Here is a 22,852-nt window from a genome sequence, read left to right as displayed (position 1 = left end):
TTCAGTACTACTATAAATTTGTGGTTTCTATGCCGGGGAATGCTGCAGTGTTGAAATATTTACAAAATAGGTTAGTTTTATACAAAACTTTTCACTTTGTGAAATCCTCTTAAAAGTAAAAATTATCACTTTGTGAAATAGTCTTAAAAGTAAAAATTAAAGTGGTCTGAGAAGGCACGTCTATGGTTTCCTAAAGGGTGCACAAAGAAAATGCAAATAATGCAAAATGGCACATTTATTATTCTACAGATGAAGTCCATGTTGAGTACCCTCGTGGATAGGCCGACACAGCGCCCACTGCACTCATCTTACAGTATTTGTACACATCACGTCATCTGGCTGAGTCAAGTGCCACAGTGCCTGGAAGCTCTGAGGCAAATGCCAGATTGGTGCCCGACTCAAACCTCTTCCTCTTCATCAACTTGGAGGAAATGAAGTTAATATGGGTAGGTGTGAGTTGGTAAGAGTTTAACCAAGTGAGCATTAACACGAGGAACAGCAGGAGATTCCTGCAAGTCTCAGGCATACCAGGATGGATGGAATATTTGACAAAATTTTAATCAGGTTTCTCAAAAAATGCACAAGAAAATTTTGTGAATATTTTGTTGGCTGCTCCTGTAACAGAACAATGTCTTTAAAAATATTATAAAATTATATCTACAAGATTGAGAAACACACTAAAATATAATAATCTTCAAAATAATTTCAAATCTGATATGAACAAAATTCATTAGACAAGTCCAAAGCAAATGTAATCACACTGGAGGCTTCAAATCTCTCCAAATAGCTGTGCCTTGAACAAACAATTATAAACTGATGCAGAAGGTATTTGTCTAGTATAAGTATCAAATCATGGTTGTATTTCTTAATAGTGGTAATCTGTTATCCAATAGAACTGGATATTTAATAAGCCTTTCTTCTCCCCTGAAATACTACCATAATCCTGATATCTATACACCGTAAATAATATTTCAAGTGCAGTCAAGAGTTGAGTGGATTGGTAGTGGGTCACAGACCAAGTTTGCATTTACCAACAAAAGTTACATAAACACTTCAATTGGAATGTTTTAGCATGGCAATATAAAAAGTCCGCACCATTTTGCGACCAACATATTTTATAACACTCGTGCCACACGATATTTTAAGTTCAGCTGCAATTTTGAACTGCAGTACAAAGGATTTAATTTTCAAAACCAAGAAGTTTTTCGTATAAAGCTACACTAAAGTCTTTTAAGCTGCTGTTTTCCTAGCTGAAGAATAAGTTACCATTAATTGCCAAATAATTTTACTGACTTCCCCATGAAATCTGACCAATTGAGGCACTGTGGACTGAATTCGCCTCCTTCCACTCATGACTTAAAAAGATGGACACAGGGATCCAGTTCTTAAATAATGAGTACAAAATCAAATATATGTCAGCAGATGAACACAGGAAAATGGGAAGCACTAATAACTACACTAAAATTATGCAATTAAAGAGGAGTTGCTCAACAGCCGAAGCTAACTTTTATGATGGTAGCTTCATTAGTATGATCCTCAATGTAAGACATCTGTTCATAATAGCATTGTGCATTCTGTACATATTTCTTTTCTGATCACCTACCTAAAAATGTTTTTTTTTAATAAAATAATGAGTCATTCTGTACACAATGTATAGTAATTATGTATACAATGCTAACCTAATAAAGTCAGGTTCATTGCTCGGTCTTATAACTGTTGCCCAGAGTATATAGCTGGTGAATATATTAGCCATATTTCTGTCCTTCATAAACTTCACTGTTCAGCTTCACTCCACACTTCAAGGCATCATGTCACTCAATATATAACTCTTTCCATATTCTTAACAACAAATATGAGTCCTCTCTCAACCTTGCAAAGATTCTTTGGGATCTCAGATACACACCAAGACTGGCATAACTATTTTGCACAATTCAAGAAAAGTGAAGCTATGACCACTGTCACATATTGACCAAGCTTAGGCTGCCTTGTGATATGATTGGCTGCGAGATATGTTGTGGAAGATCGCACGCAAGAGACCACACACTGAGCTGCACTGGGCAGGGTAGGGGAAGGTTATGGGAGGCCCTGGTGACTCAACAGCTGTCCAACACTGTTCCATCCCTCGCCAAACTCGGATCCTTAAAAATATACACTAAACACATAATTGCCCTATGTCACGATCCCCTGCCACATGGATGCGCCACACATTGCCTCTCGCACAGGCTTTAGGACGAGCAGCTCAGCTGTACACCATCCCCTCCAAAGAAAGGGCAGGCACCATAACCCCATTGTAGCTACTGGTAGACTACAACTGCTGCCAGTGGTGGTCGTGTCACTAATGTGGTCCTGCACCACCATGGCTTAGATGATCACCCTGAAAAATTTTTATCAAGATTTAGAAATTCAATAAGCTATTAACACACTATATGACTAAATGCACATACCATAAAACTAATCAAGCAATAAAATTTTTAAGAAACAAAGACAAACAGGCCCCATAAATTTTTATGAAGTCAAATAATAACCATTTACATCGACCATCATAGGGAAAGAAAAAGAAAAAATTACTTTATTTTCTCATTCATGCTAAATTTAGTGCTGAAATTATATTCTCCTCCTTACGCATTAATTTAGAAGTTTCCCACACCTTTCATAATTTTAAACCTAAAATTTGAGAGAGAAAACTGAACTTGGAAAGGCTACAGAAAAGCACCCTTTAAGTCCTTTCCAAAACAATACCTGGACTACCACTTTTATCTCATGAATGATAAGACATCCATCAATCAACTTTGGAGTTAAAATTCCTGTGGTGGTTGCATGCCAGACCAAAATACTCCTTTTGGAAACTTTAAAATAACAATGCATCTTTCATACAATGCATTTCTATGGTAAAATTGTACACAACATATCTTCAAGCCATAGTTCTCCAGTCGGTTGTTTTGGAAATTATTTTCAGAAAAACTTATGCTACCATTCCTGTAATGATGTACTCACTGGTAAATTTGGAAAGGGCGGGGCCATACTGGAAGGGTGAGGCAAATGAGGTGGTGGTAGTTTTGAACCATCTGATTTCTCTTCTTCACGTCTTTTCAAACAAGCGGCTTTTGGATTCAAGTTTCGTTCTGTAAAATAAAAATTCTTTTCATCAGTACTGTTTAACACAATCCCAACGGAACTTCAACATTACAGCTCACTAAATTGATCAAGCAAACCAAAATGATCGATACAATTCAAGGTAATCAATATAAATCCTTTCTTCCCTATTTAATCAACAATTAATAATGCTAATGAATCATGCTTTCTCAAGTTATCAATTTTTTTAGTAATAGTAAATAGACTATTTCTTTATAGACAATTGATAAATACTACTAGTATACCAAATGTACACTTCCATCCAAGGCTAACCTTTTATACATCAAGTAAGTATTTGTGAAGAAATTTACCATATACATACAAATTTTCTGGCTCCTAAATAGGATAGTGCTGAATAGCTACATTTAAATTCTTTCCTCTGTAGGTGATTTATTGTCATCAACTGTCCCAGTACTGACCTACTGCAATGATATTAAATTATACTTTGATATATTACTATCTATATTTTATTTTCTGTATTGAAAGACCTTCACATTAGTAGAATCAGGTCATATAGCAATGCTGTAACTGCAGGCAAACTGAATATATGTAATAGTAACAAAAACTATCATAATATATGTAATAGTAACAAAAACTATCATATGTTTGAGAGACATCTGAATTCTAGCTAGGGACTATCTGAATTAAGAAGAGTAAAAAATAATTACTGTAAAGCACAATTCACAATTCAAGTACTTCAAGTTATGCTTTAAAATTAAAATTGGCTCTTTTGTACAGAAATACATGTAACTCGTGATGTTTTCAAATAATTTTCTTACCGAATTAATTTTTGGTAAATCGTTTACATTGTCTAACAAATATTGACAGCGTTAACTCATTGCTACTAAAATCATTTGGTAACCATTTTAATAATCAGCTGATGGAATATTCAAGAGCAACTGTTCTTGACTGAAATTGAGCAAAGGTACATTACTACAATAGAAATAACCCCATTTCTAGGACAGAATCATTTTATAAATAGCATTCTATCACATTGGCCCCTCCTAACCCACAAATTACAGAATACTAGGTTTAAATAAAAACTACTTTATAAGTTGTAAAACTAAGAAAAAAATGATAAAAAAATAATGATTCAACAACAAAATTTACCTTTTCTAAAAACTAATTTCTACAATGATTGGGAAAAAAGAGAGAGAAAATGAAATCTACATTGGCACCTATTTCCTAGGTAAAGACTACATATTTTCATTCTTCATCACTCATTTCATTTAAATGAGTTATTTAAGACCATTCAAGAAAAAACCATTAATGCATTATCAAGTAACATGTAACACATTAAAATCCCAAAATAAATACTTACAATACAATAATTACCAGAAACCAAACAATCCCAACATGCAACACAAGCTTACAAAAACCCAAGGGCAACAAACAATTGGCAATACTGGAAAATATGTGCAAAAACAAAACCACATAAAACAAGAAGAAAATAATTTTCAAATATAGATATAAGGGACACACTGAATAAACTAAAGTCTGATAAGAGGATGTATGGTTAAAAAAAATCACCCTGTGCCAGAATATTTTAAGACTCGGTTGCAATTAACGATAATATGTTCCCATTTATTGTAAATATTTCACGTCAATGTAAAGTGCTCTGTGTAATGCCTCTGGGTGTAAAATCATGCTAAATAAAAATGATGCAATAAATCTACTATAGAACTTCTGGCAAAATTTGTTCGTTAAACGATAAAGCCACGAAGTTTTCTCTATACAGTAACTGGAGTCCATAAAAATCTGAATGCTGAATCACTAGTTGCATAACATCTCTAGGATCAGCAATTACTTAAAGAAAACACCACAGCAATAAGATGAGGTAGTAGGGTCCCATTCAGTTCCTCAACCAACAAGACAAAATGAAAAGAATAAATAATAGGCAAAGTAACGTAGCAAACCCCCTAAGTAGAAATTAAGAGAAAATAAATTATAATAAAAATAGCTATTACGAAATAGTTTAATGAATTTCTTATTCAGCAGAGCTGATAACTAGTAGTATGGAATTCAATGAAGGCATAACATGAGACACCAAAGACTGCACACAGTCTATTAATAACAAGTGTGTACCTCGGACTTGTTGTTCTAGCGACATTATAACATCTACAGCCATGTTGAGAATGCCAAGCTTAGTTTGGGGCTTGTCTGTTTTCAGATGTGTCATACACATCCTCCCCAGTTCCTTGAGAGCGTCGTTTATGTCACGGATTCTGATCCTGGAGGATGAAAGAATGGGTGACCTTGTGTTAGTGCTAATTAGTTAGTGGATGGGTAAGAACCCCCAAGCTGGGTTTATCTCTGCCCTACCCAACCCTCAATCCACCTACCCATACCATGCCACAGTTTTCTTTAGCTACAACATTAGTCTTAAACCACAACTAATAACTGGTAGTATCCTTATACAGCAGTATGGTGGGTGTGGTAGCTGGGTGGGGTGGGGTGAAGGCAGTGTAGCTCCCAGAGGTAGGGTCAGCATGGGAAGCTTACCTCTAACCTGCTGCTCCAGGGTGGTGATCACCTCTACCGCCATGTGCAAAATGTTTAGCTTGGTCTGCGCCTTATCATTCTTACAATGGATCATACACATACGACCTAATTCCTTAAATGCTTCATTTATATCACGAACTCGTATTCTGAAAGGCAAAACCGTAAATGTCATCATCATTGATAACCAAAGAGAATTGAGTAATGAATAACGACTCAAAGAACTTGGGAAGTATAGTAATGAAGCACGTAAGTATTTGAAGAGTGTATCATGTTGACAGATTTACTGCACAGATTTCAGCCCCTTCATATGTGGGTTGTCTGGTAGTTACAAATAATGAGCACATTTACGGTTTCAAATCCTAATATTTTCCATGTAGTAAAATATCGCCTTGCATCCCTAATTGTAAATCTGGAAGTGAAATATTTCTATTAATAATGAAGTAAACTGAAAAAAAAAATTTTTTTTAATTAAAATGAGAAAAGAATAACCACCACTATGAAGGGGAAAATATTCATACTGTATATACTTAAAAACCAGAAATTAAAAATGAATAAAACAATTTCTGTAATGATCAATCATCTATCAACAGAAATAATACACCATTCAATAATGCACACAAAACTGAAAAGTTTACAATAAATCAAAGGGAACAGAACAAATGGTTTATTTTGTAAAGTACTGTATGAGGACCCAAGTTACTGGAAAAAATGCAAAACTTGTGAGTACTCATAAGTTTTGCATTTTTGTACAGTAGCACAGGCAGTCCCTGGTTACTGGCGGACTCAGTTAATGGTGATCCAGTTTTATGGGGCTTGTCTAGTGCCATAAAATCAGTGATTTATGGTGTCATAACATGCTGAGTTTCAGTTATCGGAGCCATAAGGTGCTGATAATAGAGTTATGGTGCCATAACATACCTAACAAAGGTGCTGCTAACCAGTTATTGATGCCATAAATCGCCAAGCTTCAGTTAATGGCTGTTTTTGCTTATCAGCACCCCGCTGATAACCAGGGACTGCCTGTACTGCTTAATTGTGTGAACCAATGTTTAATTATTAGCTGAGCCAAATGTACAATTACCACTTACTTTTTGTCAAAATAAAATATGTATTCTCAAATGAAACTCAAAAAGAACTTTATACAATCCCAATCCCCCATACATAATGCTACATCCAGACAAATTCTGAGACAGCTATCCATGTGCATAACAGATGCAATCTGTTTAGACTTTAATTCCCTCTCTCTCTCTCTCTCTCTCTCTCTCTCTCTCTCTCTCTCTCTCTCTCTCTCTCATTACACTACTTGGATACTTCTCACAGAACTATACCTGGGGCCAAATATAATTGATGAATTCTTTAAACCTTTAGTTTGTGAAATTACCATAATTGACTTTAACACCTTGTGGATGTGTAACACGCACAAACACACACACATAAATATATATGTATACAGGTAGCTTTGTGGGTAAAGTCCAGCTAACATACATACTTATACATTCAAGATTTGACGCCATACAGTTTGAATGAATTTTGCAGGAAAAATATTCCAGGTGCCATTTATCACTAGTATTGGCAACTCTTCAGATTTCCGTATGAGAGTGGGAGAGATCCATTCTTGCTTGAAGTGGTAAAAGGGAATGTTGTCTTAACTTCCCATTCCAGGATGTGTCGTAAATATTTTGCAATTAAATATTCACAAAATTTATTCTTGAATTTAGCTCTTCTGTTATGATTTGTCTGAGCTGTAATTATAATTTGACAAAAAATAAAACAAATATTGGAAAAAACACTTATAACGTGGTGGCAAAATAGCATGTTTTTACAACTTCCTCTTTTTTTTCTTAATTTGCCATCCATAAATTTAGCCTGGTCATGAGTATATGCATTAGCATATATTATTAGCCCAGACTGATATTTTTGGCCAATTTCCCTCTAGCCACATTTAACAGATATTAAGAGCATATGGCTGAAGTAAATTAAAATACATGAAGGTAATTAAAACAGATTTCTACACTGATTAGGAACACCGTAACAAATTCATGCTTGGGTTTTCACCCAGCTATATTTGAATCACTATTGCAATAGTAATCTTTTAATCATATCTGAAAAAAAAATACCCCTGCCTCAGCTCTGGTTCTTGAATGCCTATAATTGTCTTTTTATTAAATACTTGTAAAAGGACCGAAAAATTACATTTGAACGTATGTCAAGTACTTAACCATAGAGTACTTGGTCTTCAAGAAGGATCCATGTTTTTTCCTGTTTATTTTGTTGGCTTGTGCTTACTAACTTCCATTTAAACCTGTTTCCTATCTCACAATTAATCAAAACAATAATAAAAGAAACTCGACTCGAATGTACAAGTGTTTTGCAGTGCTGTTTTAATAGCAATGTTCTGATTTCAACCTAAGAGTACTCAAATCATACACCACTCACTACACAAAATTAGTAAAGTAGTTTTCCAAAACACACATCCAGTTCAATTCAACTTATATGTACCAAACTTAACTATAAGAGTAAATGAGAAGTTATACATAGAGAAAAAAGAAGTATTAACAACAGAAAATTCATATTGAAAAAGTTCATGAATGAAATCGGGACCTGCCAGAGCATTTTATAACATAGAATTGGTAGTCAGGAAAATTCAAAAAGTTTTGAAAAAGTTAATGAAATCAGGACATGCTGCAGCTGCTTCTTAATATCTATTAAAAAAAAAATCACTTTAGTATTCAAAATATCTTACAAACACTTCCTTAAATATTAAAAGTAGCTTCCAATTGAAGGTAAAACAAATTATGACAAAATCCAAGAAAATAAATGTCCTATCTACAAAAACAAAAGCATTCTATACTAATATATCCAGTCTTACTGTCTAAAATACAATAAGTACTGTAAGATGCCACGCAAGCTTTGGTACTACTTAACCGGGGATTCTGAAATGAAATACTAGCTTGAAAACAAAGGTTAGATAATTTTCCTAGGAAACTTTCCTATTACACAAAGTAATAATAAAAAATACTATACATATACTTGATTATTCTATACTGGTGGATTTCTAAAGGGAATTGCAGATGTCCTAAATCCTTATGTTCTAATCCCAAGATAATGTAACAACTGGTTCCATTTTGCCTTATAACAGGGCAATTTTGCTAGCTTGAGCATCCAATATCTATCTACAAAACTCACTGTATTCACCACTTCAACCAAAGAAAACTAATGAAAACAACTGTGACTTAAAATTAGTTATTCACCAGAAACTCTCACCCTTGAACTTGCAACACCAATAAACATTACTGTCACAATGTGAAACTAAGATTCATTTATTGAAGCAGAAAAAAAACTAATATTACTTTTCAATTGGTATCAAAACCTCTTAAGCAACACTACCTCATTCAAAGGACAATCGCAATCTTTGCTGTCAGTTAAAAGCCTTATGACTTTGCTTTTTTAAGTGTACTACTCCCTTTCATCTATTTTCACATCTTAAAAACTTACACTTTATAATCAGGTCCTATTATAAAGTGAAAGTTCTTAGGTAACAAAAAATTCAAATAACTTTTCCATTTTCTTAGTAACATTCAATCATAGTGTAAATAAGAGTTACTATACTGTTAGATAAAACTTTAATCATACCACTAAATTGAAAACTATATCAATACTATGGCATATAAAGTCTTGTCTCGGTAAAAATTTTTTAAGTTATGTCAGATATTGAGTACGGAATATCTTTCCACTTGACAAGCAACCTTAAATTTCACATCTAGTATTAATAGTATAATTTTTTTCACTAAATTACTGTATTATCACAAGGATTTATTATTTGGCTAGGAATTTTCTTGCTTCAAAGACAAATACATTAAACAATCTGAAAAAAACAGTTTTTCCATTTTTAATTAAACTAATACCTTTACTTTACAGTATTCGTATCCAATTTCCTAATGTTGATATTTATTTAGTATGTAATCTAACTAATAACTGTAAATCATAATTATACAGAAATTCAGAAGTGCAAAATCCTATTCATATATTTTTTATTCAAACATCCAAAATAATTATTTTCAAATACTCCCCATTTTAAATAACTTCTGCAAATTACATAAAATTTCAAATAGCTTACCTCTCTCTTGCGTTGTTTGCCTGCCGACGTTCTTTCTCTCTTAAGGCTTTAGTCTCAGGGTCTGCACATTCATCCTCCTCCGTGCTGGAACAAGAACTATGGAGTGTCAATAAAATTAGTCCTAACTCCTCTTAAAAACAAAAAAATAAAAAATAAAATGATTCAATTATGTTATTCTTCAGTGTTGAAATACAATTTATAACTGAAGATCACTTTTTTTCAATAATGATTGTGAATATTTTAAAAAGTATTTGTTCAAGGATTTGGCCATAAATACTAAAGAAACACTACAAAATGTAGTCTTATTAGGCTTTTGCCACAAACAAGTTACAGCAAATTATAATAACAGAAAAATTTAAAATAAAAAATAGTACCTTCGAGATCTTTTTCCACTTTTCGTTCCTGTAGCAATAGAACTTGCTACTGTAGTTGTTGGAAGGTGTGTACTTAATTCTTCTTTTACATCTAGTTTATCTTTTACACCATCACCCAATCCTGCAAAAAAAAAAAATAAATAAATAATGCAATATAACAAACTACAAAATTATACAAACAAAATCTGTTCCAAACTAGAAATTGACTTAATTTATAAAATTTGAGACTAACTTAATGCCCTACCTGGTACGCCCAAAGCTTTCAGGTCTTGGGAATGGGAACCTAAAGTTGTGAAGGTAGAATTTGGTGGACCAGCAAGATGTGAATCCAATCCTGCAGGGTATGGTGGTAAAGATCCTCCATGTGTTGGAGGTCCTAAATGGGGCCCAGCAGGTAATCCTCCAGAGGTTTCTGCATGTCGTTGTAAAACATTAACAGCATCTTCCAGCCGCTCATCTATTCTTGATGTCTAAAAGCATCAAAATGTGTGGGTCAGGAAAAGGCAGCATTACACAATTCAAAATAATTCCAAAAACCTTTCTATTTTATTTACATTAGCCAATTATAAATATAAAATGCAACAAGTTTAAAGGTTTTCATTTAAGATATAAAGGAACAAAGAAAATTAATTCTAAGAAATAATTACTTTTCCATATATTGTATTTGTGACGAAATCAAAGTTAAGCAACATTTAGAAACATAAATTTGCAAAATCTCTAAAATTGCTCTCTATGCACAATTACATAATATCTAATGTATGCAAACTTTGTTCATGACACAATTCTCACACAAACCCAAGCCTAAGTGAGGGTGCATCAGTTACAGTACCTCAATACCGTGATCTCGAAGGTAGTCGATTGCTGACTCTAAGTTCTCCTCTGCCATACGTGGCTATAGTGCAACAAAGAAGAAAAGAAGAAAATGTAAAACCAAAAAAAAAAAAAAAAAGAAAGAAAAAGAAAAAAGAAAATAAGAAAGAACAAACATGCAATTGAATGAAAGTGAATCTACAACATGCAAAATAAAGATGGTGCAGTTTAAAGAACACATTGTCATCAAAATTCACCATGCTAGGTCAGTAGACAAGACAACATGCATTGTTGTCACAGAAAAGTACAATCTGAAGATGTTGGAGCATAGCTACTTAGGGTGCTTTATTAAATAATAAAGGGAAACACTACATGTCCCACCCTAAACAGTACATCAAGTTTTGTTTAAATTCCACATATAGTATTGGGGGTCTAAAGCAGTCCCTTTAAAATTTCATACCTTTTACGTGGTACAGCATATACCCAACATTAATACAAATAAAACAATCCCACTTTAAAGTATTAATACTATGCTTCCCCACCCCCAAAAAATAAGGAAAAATACTAAATAAAAAAGAACTAAAATGTATCCACTGGACCTGGCACACAACGCTATAATAAAAAACAAGCTGCTAAAACTTAGAACTCTTGAAAACAATACAATACATTTTCTTTTTTACCTTATTTTGAAGTGGAATTACAATTAATTGTTCTACACATCAGAGAAAACAAAACTACACTCATGCATACTTGAACTGATCACGTAGTAGGATGCTATAGAGATGCTGTTGTGTAGTAGGGAAATGCCAATGACAAATGCTCATTCATTCTGTACTATCACAAGTGTTGGCTTTATGCTATGCAAGTGGAACATAAGATTAAATCAAGTGCTGCAAGACCATCAATTACCATGACAAAACATCACTACCAAATCTGAACAATTACTTTAGCTTACCATTGGAAGAGATCGGTCATAATGAGGTGACGTAGGAGTGTGAGGCTGAGGCCACTGTTGAGGGGCACCACTAGATGCCCCTGAAGTGAGAGGGGGAGGAGACGTGGCTGATACAGGGGTACCAGGATTAGAACTATAGCTGCTCGAAGTCTGTTCCCCAGGGTAAATCTGTTAACAAACTCAAAGTTACATATCTCAAATTTAAAAAAAAAAAAAAAAAATCTGTATTTGGGTCATAATTTTAGTAAAATGTATTCATAATCCTAACAAAAGTCACTCAATTAAAATAATAAGACCATAAACAAGATTCTTAGCACTTCAGCTGTTATCAAACATGGTAGCACATATAGTTTCACATAAATGCTTAAAAAGTTAACTTTAAAAAATGTATTGATATAAATGATCATATACAGGCAGTCCCCGGTTATCGGCGGGAGTTCTGTTCCCGGGGGGTGCTGATAAGCCATAACCCACCATTAACCGAAACTCGGCAATTTATGGTGCCATAATGCGATAATCGGTTATCAGCCCATAAGTACCATGAGGAGATGGCACTGATAAACGGAACTCGGCCCATTATGGCGCCATAAATCGCTGATTTTATGGTGCTAGACAAGCCCCATAAAACTGGATCGCCAATAGCCAAGTCTGCCGATAACCGGGGACTGCCTGTAATTAAGCATGAAAAGAGTATGCTACAATCATTGCTGGCTCATACCTTGTTCTAAATACTGCCTTTTCAAGACATTAAACTTATGGCATACAATATAAAGTCATGCCAAACAAGGCTATACATAATTCCCTGGAAATTCATTTCTCTAAGCCCCTGGGCCACTAAACACTAAGGCATACTGATGAGATTAGAATTCAAACTATATCCATTCATCAAAAATCTATATTATCATAAAATTTCCTAAATGAGGTGCCACCAATGACTGGTAATGTAGGAAGCAAGGTTGCAAAGAATCAAAGAATAACCACAGCTGGTATGCATAACAAAGAAAACTTGAAGTTGAAGTTTCAAGACAGGAGGAATGTAAAATATTCTAAGGCAACTCAACTCTACTGGTCAGAGGATCCAGTACTGGAGCAGGAGGCAGCAGCATCAGCAAAAATAAGTGTGATTAGACTGAAAAATATTACATGGGTAAGGGGTAAATGGAAGAAGTCTGAACTCCAGGTCAGTCAACGTCTAGCAAGATTTGGCATGGCAGACTTGAGCCAAAACAACATACCATTCTTCTTCTATTACTGTGCTGCTGTCCCACAGACTTTAATAGATGAGGCAGTATGAGTTACAAGGATTAGGATGTCTCAGACTTGTCAGTCCATCTGAGGAGACATCGTGTGCTCACTTATTTCTAGGAACAGGTTTTACTGTTCATTCACACTGTCCTAATGATTTTGTCTAGCTTTCTTTTAAACTCTTCCACACTGTTGCTGTTTACAACTTCTGGTGGCAGTTTACTTAATGTGTCACATATCTTGTATGTGAAGAAGTTCCTGCAATGAGATGCATTGTACCTCTTTAGCTCTAGTTTCCATCCACTATTTATGGTCTGTTTTTTGTTTAACCTAACAAAGGTTACTGTCTACTTTCGTTATGCCTTTCAGTCTTTTGAATGTTTCATTAGTTGTCCTAGTAATCATCGTGTTTCTAACCATACATGTTCAGGCTCTCTAGTTGCCCTAGGTAACCTATTTGCCTGATAGACAGAATTACCTTTGTGGCTCTTGCTTGTACCCCTTCTAATCTACCAAAACTGTACTGCATATTCAAGATGAGGTCTAACTATTGATGTGTAGTGCTGCAGCACCATTTCCTTGTTTCTGTATCTGAACAGCCTCTTTTATGTAACGCATTAGTTTCTATGCCTTCTTTTCGGCTTTTATGCACTTTTTTGTGTGGATTTAAAGTCCCTGGTTATAATGACTCCAAAGTCCTCTTGTTCTACACTATTTATGTCATTCCCAAGCAGCAGCTTGTAGTTGGCATAAGGGTTGTTTGTAACACTACATTTATCCAAGTTGAAAGGCATTTGCCATCTTTTTGACCACTCTCCTACTTTCTTTAGATAATTTCTTAAACTTTCTACTGAGGAAGAAGCAAATATTTGCCCTGAGGCTGGGGTCTCATAAAACATTCACTGACAACTTTGGTGTGTAATGACTATAAAATCTTTCCTGTTGATCCATACATCATGAACAAAAGAAAATGGAACCTTAACCCTTAAAGCTACAAACTCACCTTGGTGAGCACAGACAAATATGGTGAGTCATATGGGACAAAAACAAAGATCTCAAAATAAATTAAGAAAAACAAATGGGTCACATAAGCACAAACATCTGGTGCATTGTCCACTACACTATAGCTGGTTCACTTAAGGTAGATTTTTGGGTGAGTCCTATGACTAGGAGACGTTTGTTTGGCGACCGCTGATTGGCTGGGAGCTGCCTACCTCCCTGTACCAGCCAATCAGCGGCCGCCAAACAAACGTCTCGTAACCATAGGGCTCATCTAAGAATCTACCATAAGTGAACCGGCTATAGTCACTGGGTTTAAGCACCATCCGTGACTAATGGACGATTAGGCATCTTTTATTTCATATCTATGATAATATTTCATATCTATGATAATATAAAATTACAGTATGCAATTTCAACAAACAATCATTTGGCTATCAATTTTGTATGGAAAACTAAAATAAAGACCATGTAAACAAAAATGACATTCAGAAAAAAAAAGTTTCTTCATAATTTAAAAATGAAATTTTTATGATAAAATAGTTTTATATATACTTAACAAATAATTAAATAACTATCGTTTCAAATCACATGGCAGCCTAAATTTTGAAATTAGCTGTAGAGCTACTTTTTTTGTTCTAGGTAAGTGACTAGCTCCACCCACTTTCTGAGAATGAGAGGAACAGCTCGGCAAAGAGCTTCAATTAGTTTGTGGCCTTCTGTCCATGTGAGGGGAGGAGGGAGAGCTCCGATCATTTAATTACTTGTTTAAGTCTGTATAAAACTTTATTTATCCTAAAAATGTCTTTTTACATAATTAACTTACCAATTACATAGAATCTGAGTCGGACATTGTACACAAGTCAACTGACAACCAAGTCTAATTCGTGAAAAATATGTCAAATTTGGAACAGTCTCATAAAGAGCCTAACACTGACTAATTGTGCCAAAAAGGCTACCAAAAATAAGGACACTTCACCAACTGGGTGAAATAACATCAACTGAAAAGTAAAGAATCCCAAAATTAGCTGCTGCATACAACTGGTCTTTAGTCATAAGCTGGCAGAAACAAATTGAAGCTACTTGCCGAGTTGTTCCTTTCTTTCCCCGAAAGTGAGGTGGGGCTAGTCATCTACCCAAAACAAAAGTAGTGCTATCACAAACTTCAAAATTTAAGCTGCCATACAAGATGAAACGATAGCTATGTAATTACTTGGCAATTACTTATATAAAACTAGCATATTCATTACAAGAGATAAGATCCAAAACTCTTATTGCAATGATATGTTATGGTTTCAATATGTAACCAAGGCAACCAATTTAATCTCTCCATCTCAAAAACATTAATGACTTATGTTATTAATTTCCTGATAAAGTACTGTATTAGCATAATAAGCATAGCCACTACTTACAGATGATAATGCTTTGCCTAAAGCATCTCCTGTGTTGGCTGTAGGAGTGGCCTGGGTGTGGTTAGGCACCGGTGAGTGTGTATATAAAGGTGAAGAGGTAGCCACTGATCCCCCACCTGTTGTGCTGCTGGCTCCAGGCCCACGAAATGTAGACATAGGTGGGAGACCACTTGGCATATGATCATATCCCTGTTAAATGAAACAAATATTTATAAAAACTCTTCAATAGTCAATCTGTTTTGACATTGTCATAATAACCTCCACCATTTAAAGGTAATTTGTGAAAAATAGCAAGCTTCAGCTAACCTTACAAAAAAATTTGCTTATCCAATCACTTATGAAAGTAGTCACTGAATTACTTATTGGTATTAACTCTGTTTCTGTAGAAAATTCAAGATATTGCCTGCTTCAGTGCCTTTATGAAATGTACATGGCCTATTACAGTGCATATAAGAGATAACTTACAATAAATAAATGGAAACAGGTATTTCCATATTAACTTCATATTATCACAATTACCAAAAAAAAAAAATTATATTAATGTTTATGAGCAATCTTTTATGCTTCCAGGATGACAGCATGGGTCAAAGAAATCTCATAAATTTATTGCCAACCAATAAACTTTTCAGAGTTTAAAATAATTTATTACAACTTTTTTCATTAGAATAAATCTTGCTACATTGATAAAAACTTACAACTAAAGAACAACAACCTTTAATAAAGACTTCATAAAAATTAACTATCTAAAGTACATAATGACTGTAATAGATTAGTTTGCTGGGAAATTCAGTGAATCCAAAATTCATGTGCAATCTATCAAATTTCGATAAAAAGAATCTATGATCTCAGTTAAGGAGAGAGAATTTACATTGTACATTACATATGTGGACTTCTTACAATGACAGACATACGTGTTGGAACTTCTTGGCGGCAGGGGAGCATTATCTTTCCACAAGTAATTCACAATCAAGTAAGGAATAAATTCCCCATATTGGAAACAAAATGCTCAGAACAAGAAAACATTGGCTTATGACCACGAGCATATCAATCAAGTATTACAATATTTGATAAAAGTCTCTACTTCTTGAAGGGTGTGAGGTAGCACAAATCAATATTTAAAACCCTATACAACTTAAGAAAAAAAAAAAACTGATTGGATTTGTAACAAACTTAAATGAGATATAAGCGGCACCATGACTGTGGTCCTCATAAAACCCAAACATATTAAGCTTTATGACTTCATGTTCTTGATTTACTACAGAGAGAATAACAGCAAGAGACTCCTAAATTCTCAGTCTATGAACAGCGGCTGTAACCCACAAAACTCATCAATGAAAACCCTAATGCTGTCAACCATATTCATCTAGATAAGTAATGCAAATGTAAAAACTATTCTCTGAGCTGTGTTACTGTTCATGTGTACAGTGCAACAAGTTCTCAATAATATTCTCAACAATCTACACCAAATGTGAATACAATAACAAACATACGCTTCGTAGAATTATATTTAAGTCTTTTACAGTCTGTTTATGTATACCATTCTCAAATTCTCAAAATAATTGAACTGTAACTCACCAGCAAAAAGAATAATATGGTTATTTCTCACACTAATTTTCAACAAAAAATTACAACAGCATCACAATTCAAACACTTATCAAACTTACTATGGGGTCTTGTAGGTGCTGTGGTATATAATGAGGTTGGCTAAGATGTGAGGAGGGACCCATCATGGACGGTGAAGGGTAAGGGTAACTCCCACCCACAGCTCCTGCCCCTGCTGCTGCTGCTCCACCAGCACCACCGCCGGTCGCCCCCCATACATCAACCCCGCCATCTGCAGAATTACAAAATAAATGTTACAACACTAATAGACACCTCAAGACTCTTTCATTACATATTGTGTCTCTAATATACATAAAAAAATCTAGAATATCCAGTTTCCCCTGTACAGCCTTCCTCAAAACTTTCTCTGTACATATAATTCTTAACACTTTCCAAAAATATACCTAATCCTTCAAACATACTAACAGTCATGAAAATCATGGAAAGGACCACAGATGAAGACAAGGACCAGATGGAGTTTCAGGCCAGAAAATGCACTCTGCAGAAAAGAGGAGTCCCGTGCATCTAATTGTAAGAGGGAAACCTATTGTAAAACTGCACACAAAACAATATGAACATAAAGTGACCACCTAATGTAAAACTGCGGACAAAATCATATGAACATAAACAGTGACCTCAAGTCTCCTTGAGCATGCTGTACAAAAGTCATACACCTTGATTTCCAAATAAACTTATATCACTTGAGAACCACCATTGATATTGCAGAATATCATGCCTATTCCTAGATACTTTGAATTTTTCAGTAAATGAATATCTCATATATATTCACTCCCCCTTTTCTCTCGCTCTTAGTTTTGCTTCCTTCACATACATTTTAATTCCTGAAAATTTTCTATGCACTGCACTGCACCTTCCATTAAACACAAAAATGGACTACATTGAATTTTGAATTATTTGCCATTTATAAACTACTACTACCATTTGAATAAGCAAAACAAACATACAAGGTTCCACATAACAGAACATCAGCATGTAAAGAATTGGCAGAGTACCTATTATTACATAACCAATATAACAAAATTAATTAAAAAGCAAAATGTGGCTTAGGGTTAATCTGCAAAAAGAGACCTCAAAATATTACATTCAAAGCATATTGTCACAGGAACTTTGATCCAATGGCATGTTGAATTCATTAGTGTTGCTTATCAAAATACTAAGCCAACCTAACCTAACTGACAGAGCAGTGGGGTAGTCAATGCTTACCACCTGATTAAATCCTGATATGCAAAAATACCTAAGGACTGAAATGATAAAATCAGCTACATATGAACAAACATTAATTTTAACATTGTAACAAAAACTGACCTACAGCACTTCAATATTTACCTTGCATTCAAGGCTCAAAATCAACAAAGCTTGGCTTAACTCTACTACAGCATACTGCAAACTGTAGTAAAGACATCTCTCAAAGCATGGCACTTGATGTATCTTCATAAAAATGAAAGTAGTACTAACAGTATATGACCAGGTAAAAATTATTCAATGGTAAGGTGATATAAAAGGATAATCAAATTACATCTGTGCCATTCATCAAACTATGCACAGCAGCAAGAGAATGAATATTGGTAAAATTACTTCATTTCTATAAAGCACTACCTACATTCCATGACTCTCTCTCTCTCTCTCGCTTTCTCTCAAACACACACAGTCATATTCTGTATGCCTCTATGCATGTGTATGTGTATGAGTATGCATATGTATATATATATATATATATATATATATATTATCTATCTATATATATATGATATATATATATATTATATTATAGGCAGTCCCCTTTTCAGACAGGGGTTCCCTTTCTATGCCACATCGTAAGCTGAAAATAGTTGTGCCAAAAAATCTTCTAAAATCCTAAGAAAAGCTTACTTTTAATGCTTTGGGTGTAATGAAAATACTGAGTGTTTCATAAAAACACCTCCATATTTTGATTAATCTGCCATTTCGGTGGCATATTTCTTGTTTCATTGACGTCATAAGCAGTGTAACCCTGAAACATGCATCGTAAACTGGGAAATAGTTCTGATGAATATTTGAAAAGCGTCATAACCTCAGAACATCATAAGCCGGGGACTGCCTCCTACTGAACAGTTCTCTGAAGTTAATACTTTAGCAAATATGCAATGTGAACATAAAGCACTAAATATCACAAACCCATCTTAAAAGCATCACAAAAAATTTAAGAAAAATAGGATGTCTAATTTCTTCCTTTTATGTAATTAGCCAGAAAATTATTCTTATAAACATTTTTTACCTCTTTTATCAAGTTCACATAACAAAGAAAGTTCAAATCAATGTATGTATTTAATAGAAAATTAGTCTTATACCTTTTTTATCAAGTTCTCATGACAATGAAAGTTCAAATTAATAACCAAACAACAAACAAAATGCATAAAATTTTCCTTCTATCTGAACCCTTTCAATGTTAGTACAGAATGGACATATGATCAAGGCCACTAAAGAATACTAACAGTCATTTAATAACACATAACATGTGGGAAAAAAGCCCTCATCAACTCTACATATGAAAAGAAAATCTTTCCTAGTTGTGAATTTCTAAATTAAAATTTCCACAAAAAAGTAATGTGCTTATACAGCAGCCTTACTACTAATAATACTTGGTGACAATTACTCAAAAAGAAAATCCAGTAAATATGTGTGTCAGTAATTTTAGGAGAGAGAATACTGGTATGTCAAAAAGCTCTAACCCATAAACATTTTAATGAGACTGGTGACATGGAATTATGTTACCAAATTAAATCTTCTTGAGCGAAAAAGAATTAAGAAAATCATTCACTGTTGAATGAAGTAAAGATGTACTATACAGTACATTTGAATGGCAGGCATTTAAAACCAGTACGTCTATCAAGTGCCAACAAACAACAGGGAAATTTATAATATTTACATATATCTTCAGCTGAAAAATAAATGATGAAAGGAGAGAAGAATGTTTATAAGAGCCTGCAGAAAGAAAGAAATGAGGGAGTGGGCTAATATTTTTTGTAAACGTCCTAAAAAATTCCAAATTGTCTTTAAAAGGTACATGTTGTTAATTCAGAGTCTACGAGATATAATCGGTTATGATCTCTAAAGGCCTGTCCAAACTAGGAAACTGTTTGGAAATAAAGTTTGCAAACACTTTTTACCATTTATTTGTTTCCCATCCATAATGGAAAACATTTAGTTTCTGTGTGTGTATGTATATACTATACACATGTATCATGCCTATATATATATATATATATATATATATATATTATATATATGTATATATATGTGTATATATATATATATATATATATATATATATATATATATATATACACACACACACACACACACATACATATATATGCCTTGTAATGGTCTCATGAGAGAAGTATGCTATATATGTATGTGTATATATAAACACATAAGTGTATACACTATACAAATGTACTTATATATTTGTATATATGTACATATACACACCAGTACGTGCATATACATATTCATATTCATGTAAGTACATAAGTAGATGTGCATATGTACATATTTTTATGTAAACATGTAGCTAAACATGTGCACATATGTATATGCACACAAGTGCATGTGTGTGACACTCCTTTTTCTAAAAACTTCCTCACCCATCTCTATTTCTTTCTCTGGTTCCTCCTCGAGTGCATTAAAACTGCCAAGTAAGACACAGAGGCTTCTGCGCCAACAGGCATCCTGACGACAGCTGAGGTTTGGACAGGAAACATTGCTTGCAAACAGTTTCCAATCTGTTTGCAAACTTTGTTTCCAAACAATGTTTCCTAATGTGGACAGGCCTTAACATAATTAATTACACAATGTACAAAGTAGAAAATGCGATGTGGACGACTTAAACAATACCTACACTGAAGTGTAATTGTGACTTAACGAAAACTTCTTTACACTAAGTAACTCAAAAAAGCCACTTACCGAAATAGGCATCCCCATATGCCCCGCCAGGTTTGGGAGATGTGTACCGTGGGGAATCCTGGTTGAAGTCGTCTGATCCATACTGGAAAGATAAAATACATTTATGTAGAATTGGTTGTATGAACTCAATATAACCTTTCATATACATTCCATAAAACATTATTAAATAAATATATAGCTCATTCGTGACACAAAAATTAACCTAACAAAAGCTTCCGTAAAAAACCAAAGGAATCAAGTGACACAGTGACTGATCTAGTCATCTCTCTACATAGTTGTAAACAGTAAAGTAACAATCAATAATTCCTAGAATAAAATGCGCCCATTTTTATCGTACTAACGGCCTACAACTTCCAGTAATAATTACATACACAAAAATAGTAAAGGGAAAACATAGACCTAATACATCTCCCAACATGCAAATAACGTATCCAAGACAATCACAAATTCACTCATCCACGAAAGTGCCCCAGTATAACGATCCATGTGAAGATAATATTCTCTGGCACACTGCAAACAACTTGGTCAATCATTACGTCAAAGTCAAAAGATGCTGAAGTAATATCAACTAAGTAATACCAATAACACGAACAAAAAATTTCGTTACTATTTCCTACAGGTATTTCATACCACACAACAGGTGACTACTATATACGTATATGTATATGTATAGTATACAAACAAATAAGTGACCACGCGATACAGAATAATAAATAAATAGGCCAATAACCTTGAGTATGACATTCACATTCGGGATATCGAGCTCGATCAAGATCTCCGAGGTGCAACGAAAGAGTAACGTACGTATAAAGAAAGTAGCTGAAGGGGTAGGATGAGAGGGGGGGGAGGGGGGGGGGAGGGGAGGATGTCAGGAAGGTAATATCGGCTAATATCACTTATCGCGTCGGAGGGCCAGCAGCAAACCCAATAATGTAGCCACGGCCGCCCAACGCCTCCTCATCCAATAATGGGCAAAGCCAATGGTTCTGCTGTTCCCAATCCTCCCTCCTCCACGCCGTCCCAAACCCTCTCTTGTCTTCAAGAGAAAAAAGGGGGAGGGGGTAGGGCTGGGGGAAAGCAGGAGGAGAATATGGACAAGGAAAAAGATGAACTTAGTACCATCGCAATTACTCGAACAGTAGATATTTTCAGAGATTGGGTCATCGGTCGCCCTCAACAAAGAATCATATTCATCGGATAATTGGGACCAGGTAACACTGCAGCTTAATATTTACATGAATCATATCAAGGAATGTTCGTAATTTTTCAAAGACACTAATATCCAAAGATTTCACAAAGACGCGCGTGTACGTTATATGATTCTTTAAAATAAAAGTAGTACAGTTGCTTTACCACCCAGAGAGAGAGAGAGAGAGAGAGAGAGAGAGAAATGGGTGGGTGGATGTGGGTTTCGTGGTCCCATTCCTGGGTGAAATGAGTGAAACGACGATGATCTGTATTAGAATGAAAAGCAGCCAGAGGACCCAATCGAGGTACAAACATCTAAGTTAAATTATCTGAAAAGAGCGAACACAATAGTGAATTTGCAGAACCGCATATAAAACGCAATTCATAACATCAGGCGTCAGAGCTGTCATGGGAAGCGATAGGATTGGGGAGAGAGAGAGTCTACACTTTCAATATACGCTATAATATACTCATTATGGATGGTCCTCTAGAGCACTCAAATCAAACTCACTGCCAAAATGTTTTTTTTATAACATGCAATACTACCGTC

At 34.6% G+C, this 22,852-nt stretch overlaps 1 protein-coding gene across 19 annotated transcripts in view; it reads right to left on the bottom strand.

Annotated features, from left to right (window-relative positions):
* Positions 1 to 217: 217 nt before the first annotated feature.
* LOC135195630 (transcription factor 12-like) overlaps positions 218 to 22,852 on the bottom strand; it is a 642,011-nt gene continuing 619,376 nt past the window's right edge. For 15 of the 19 annotated variants that reach the window (XM_064221981.1, XM_064221983.1, XM_064221982.1 and 12 more), the window contains 11 exons: positions 21,115 to 21,196; positions 17,211 to 17,380; positions 15,547 to 15,735; positions 11,891 to 12,058; positions 10,955 to 11,017; positions 10,370 to 10,595; positions 10,126 to 10,246; positions 9,752 to 9,847; positions 5,218 to 5,363; positions 2,995 to 3,122; positions 218 to 2,374 (listed from right to left, as the gene is read on the bottom strand). In XM_064221981.1, coding sequence (XP_064078051.1) covers positions 2,336 to 2,374; positions 2,995 to 3,122; positions 5,218 to 5,363; positions 9,752 to 9,847; positions 10,126 to 10,246; positions 10,370 to 10,595; positions 10,955 to 11,017; positions 11,891 to 12,058; positions 15,547 to 15,735; positions 17,211 to 17,380; positions 21,115 to 21,196 — 1,428 coding nt within the window. In that variant the 3' untranslated portion in view covers positions 218 to 2,335. Of the gene's footprint in view, positions 2,375 to 2,994; positions 3,123 to 5,217; positions 5,364 to 5,634; positions 5,781 to 9,751; positions 9,848 to 10,125; positions 10,247 to 10,369; positions 10,596 to 10,954; positions 11,018 to 11,890; positions 12,059 to 15,546; positions 15,736 to 17,210; positions 17,381 to 21,114; positions 21,197 to 22,852 lie in introns of all 19 variants that reach the window. The other 4 variants (XM_064221976.1, XM_064221974.1, XM_064221975.1 and 1 more) reach the window with 4 other exon arrangements.

The sequence above is a fragment of the Macrobrachium nipponense genome, chromosome 16 (assembly GCF_015104395.2).
Source record: "Macrobrachium nipponense isolate FS-2020 chromosome 16, ASM1510439v2, whole genome shotgun sequence".
In the NCBI taxonomy this organism is placed as follows: domain Eukaryota; kingdom Metazoa; phylum Arthropoda; class Malacostraca; order Decapoda; family Palaemonidae; genus Macrobrachium; species Macrobrachium nipponense.
This window is presented reverse-complemented; position numbering and strand designations above follow the sequence as displayed.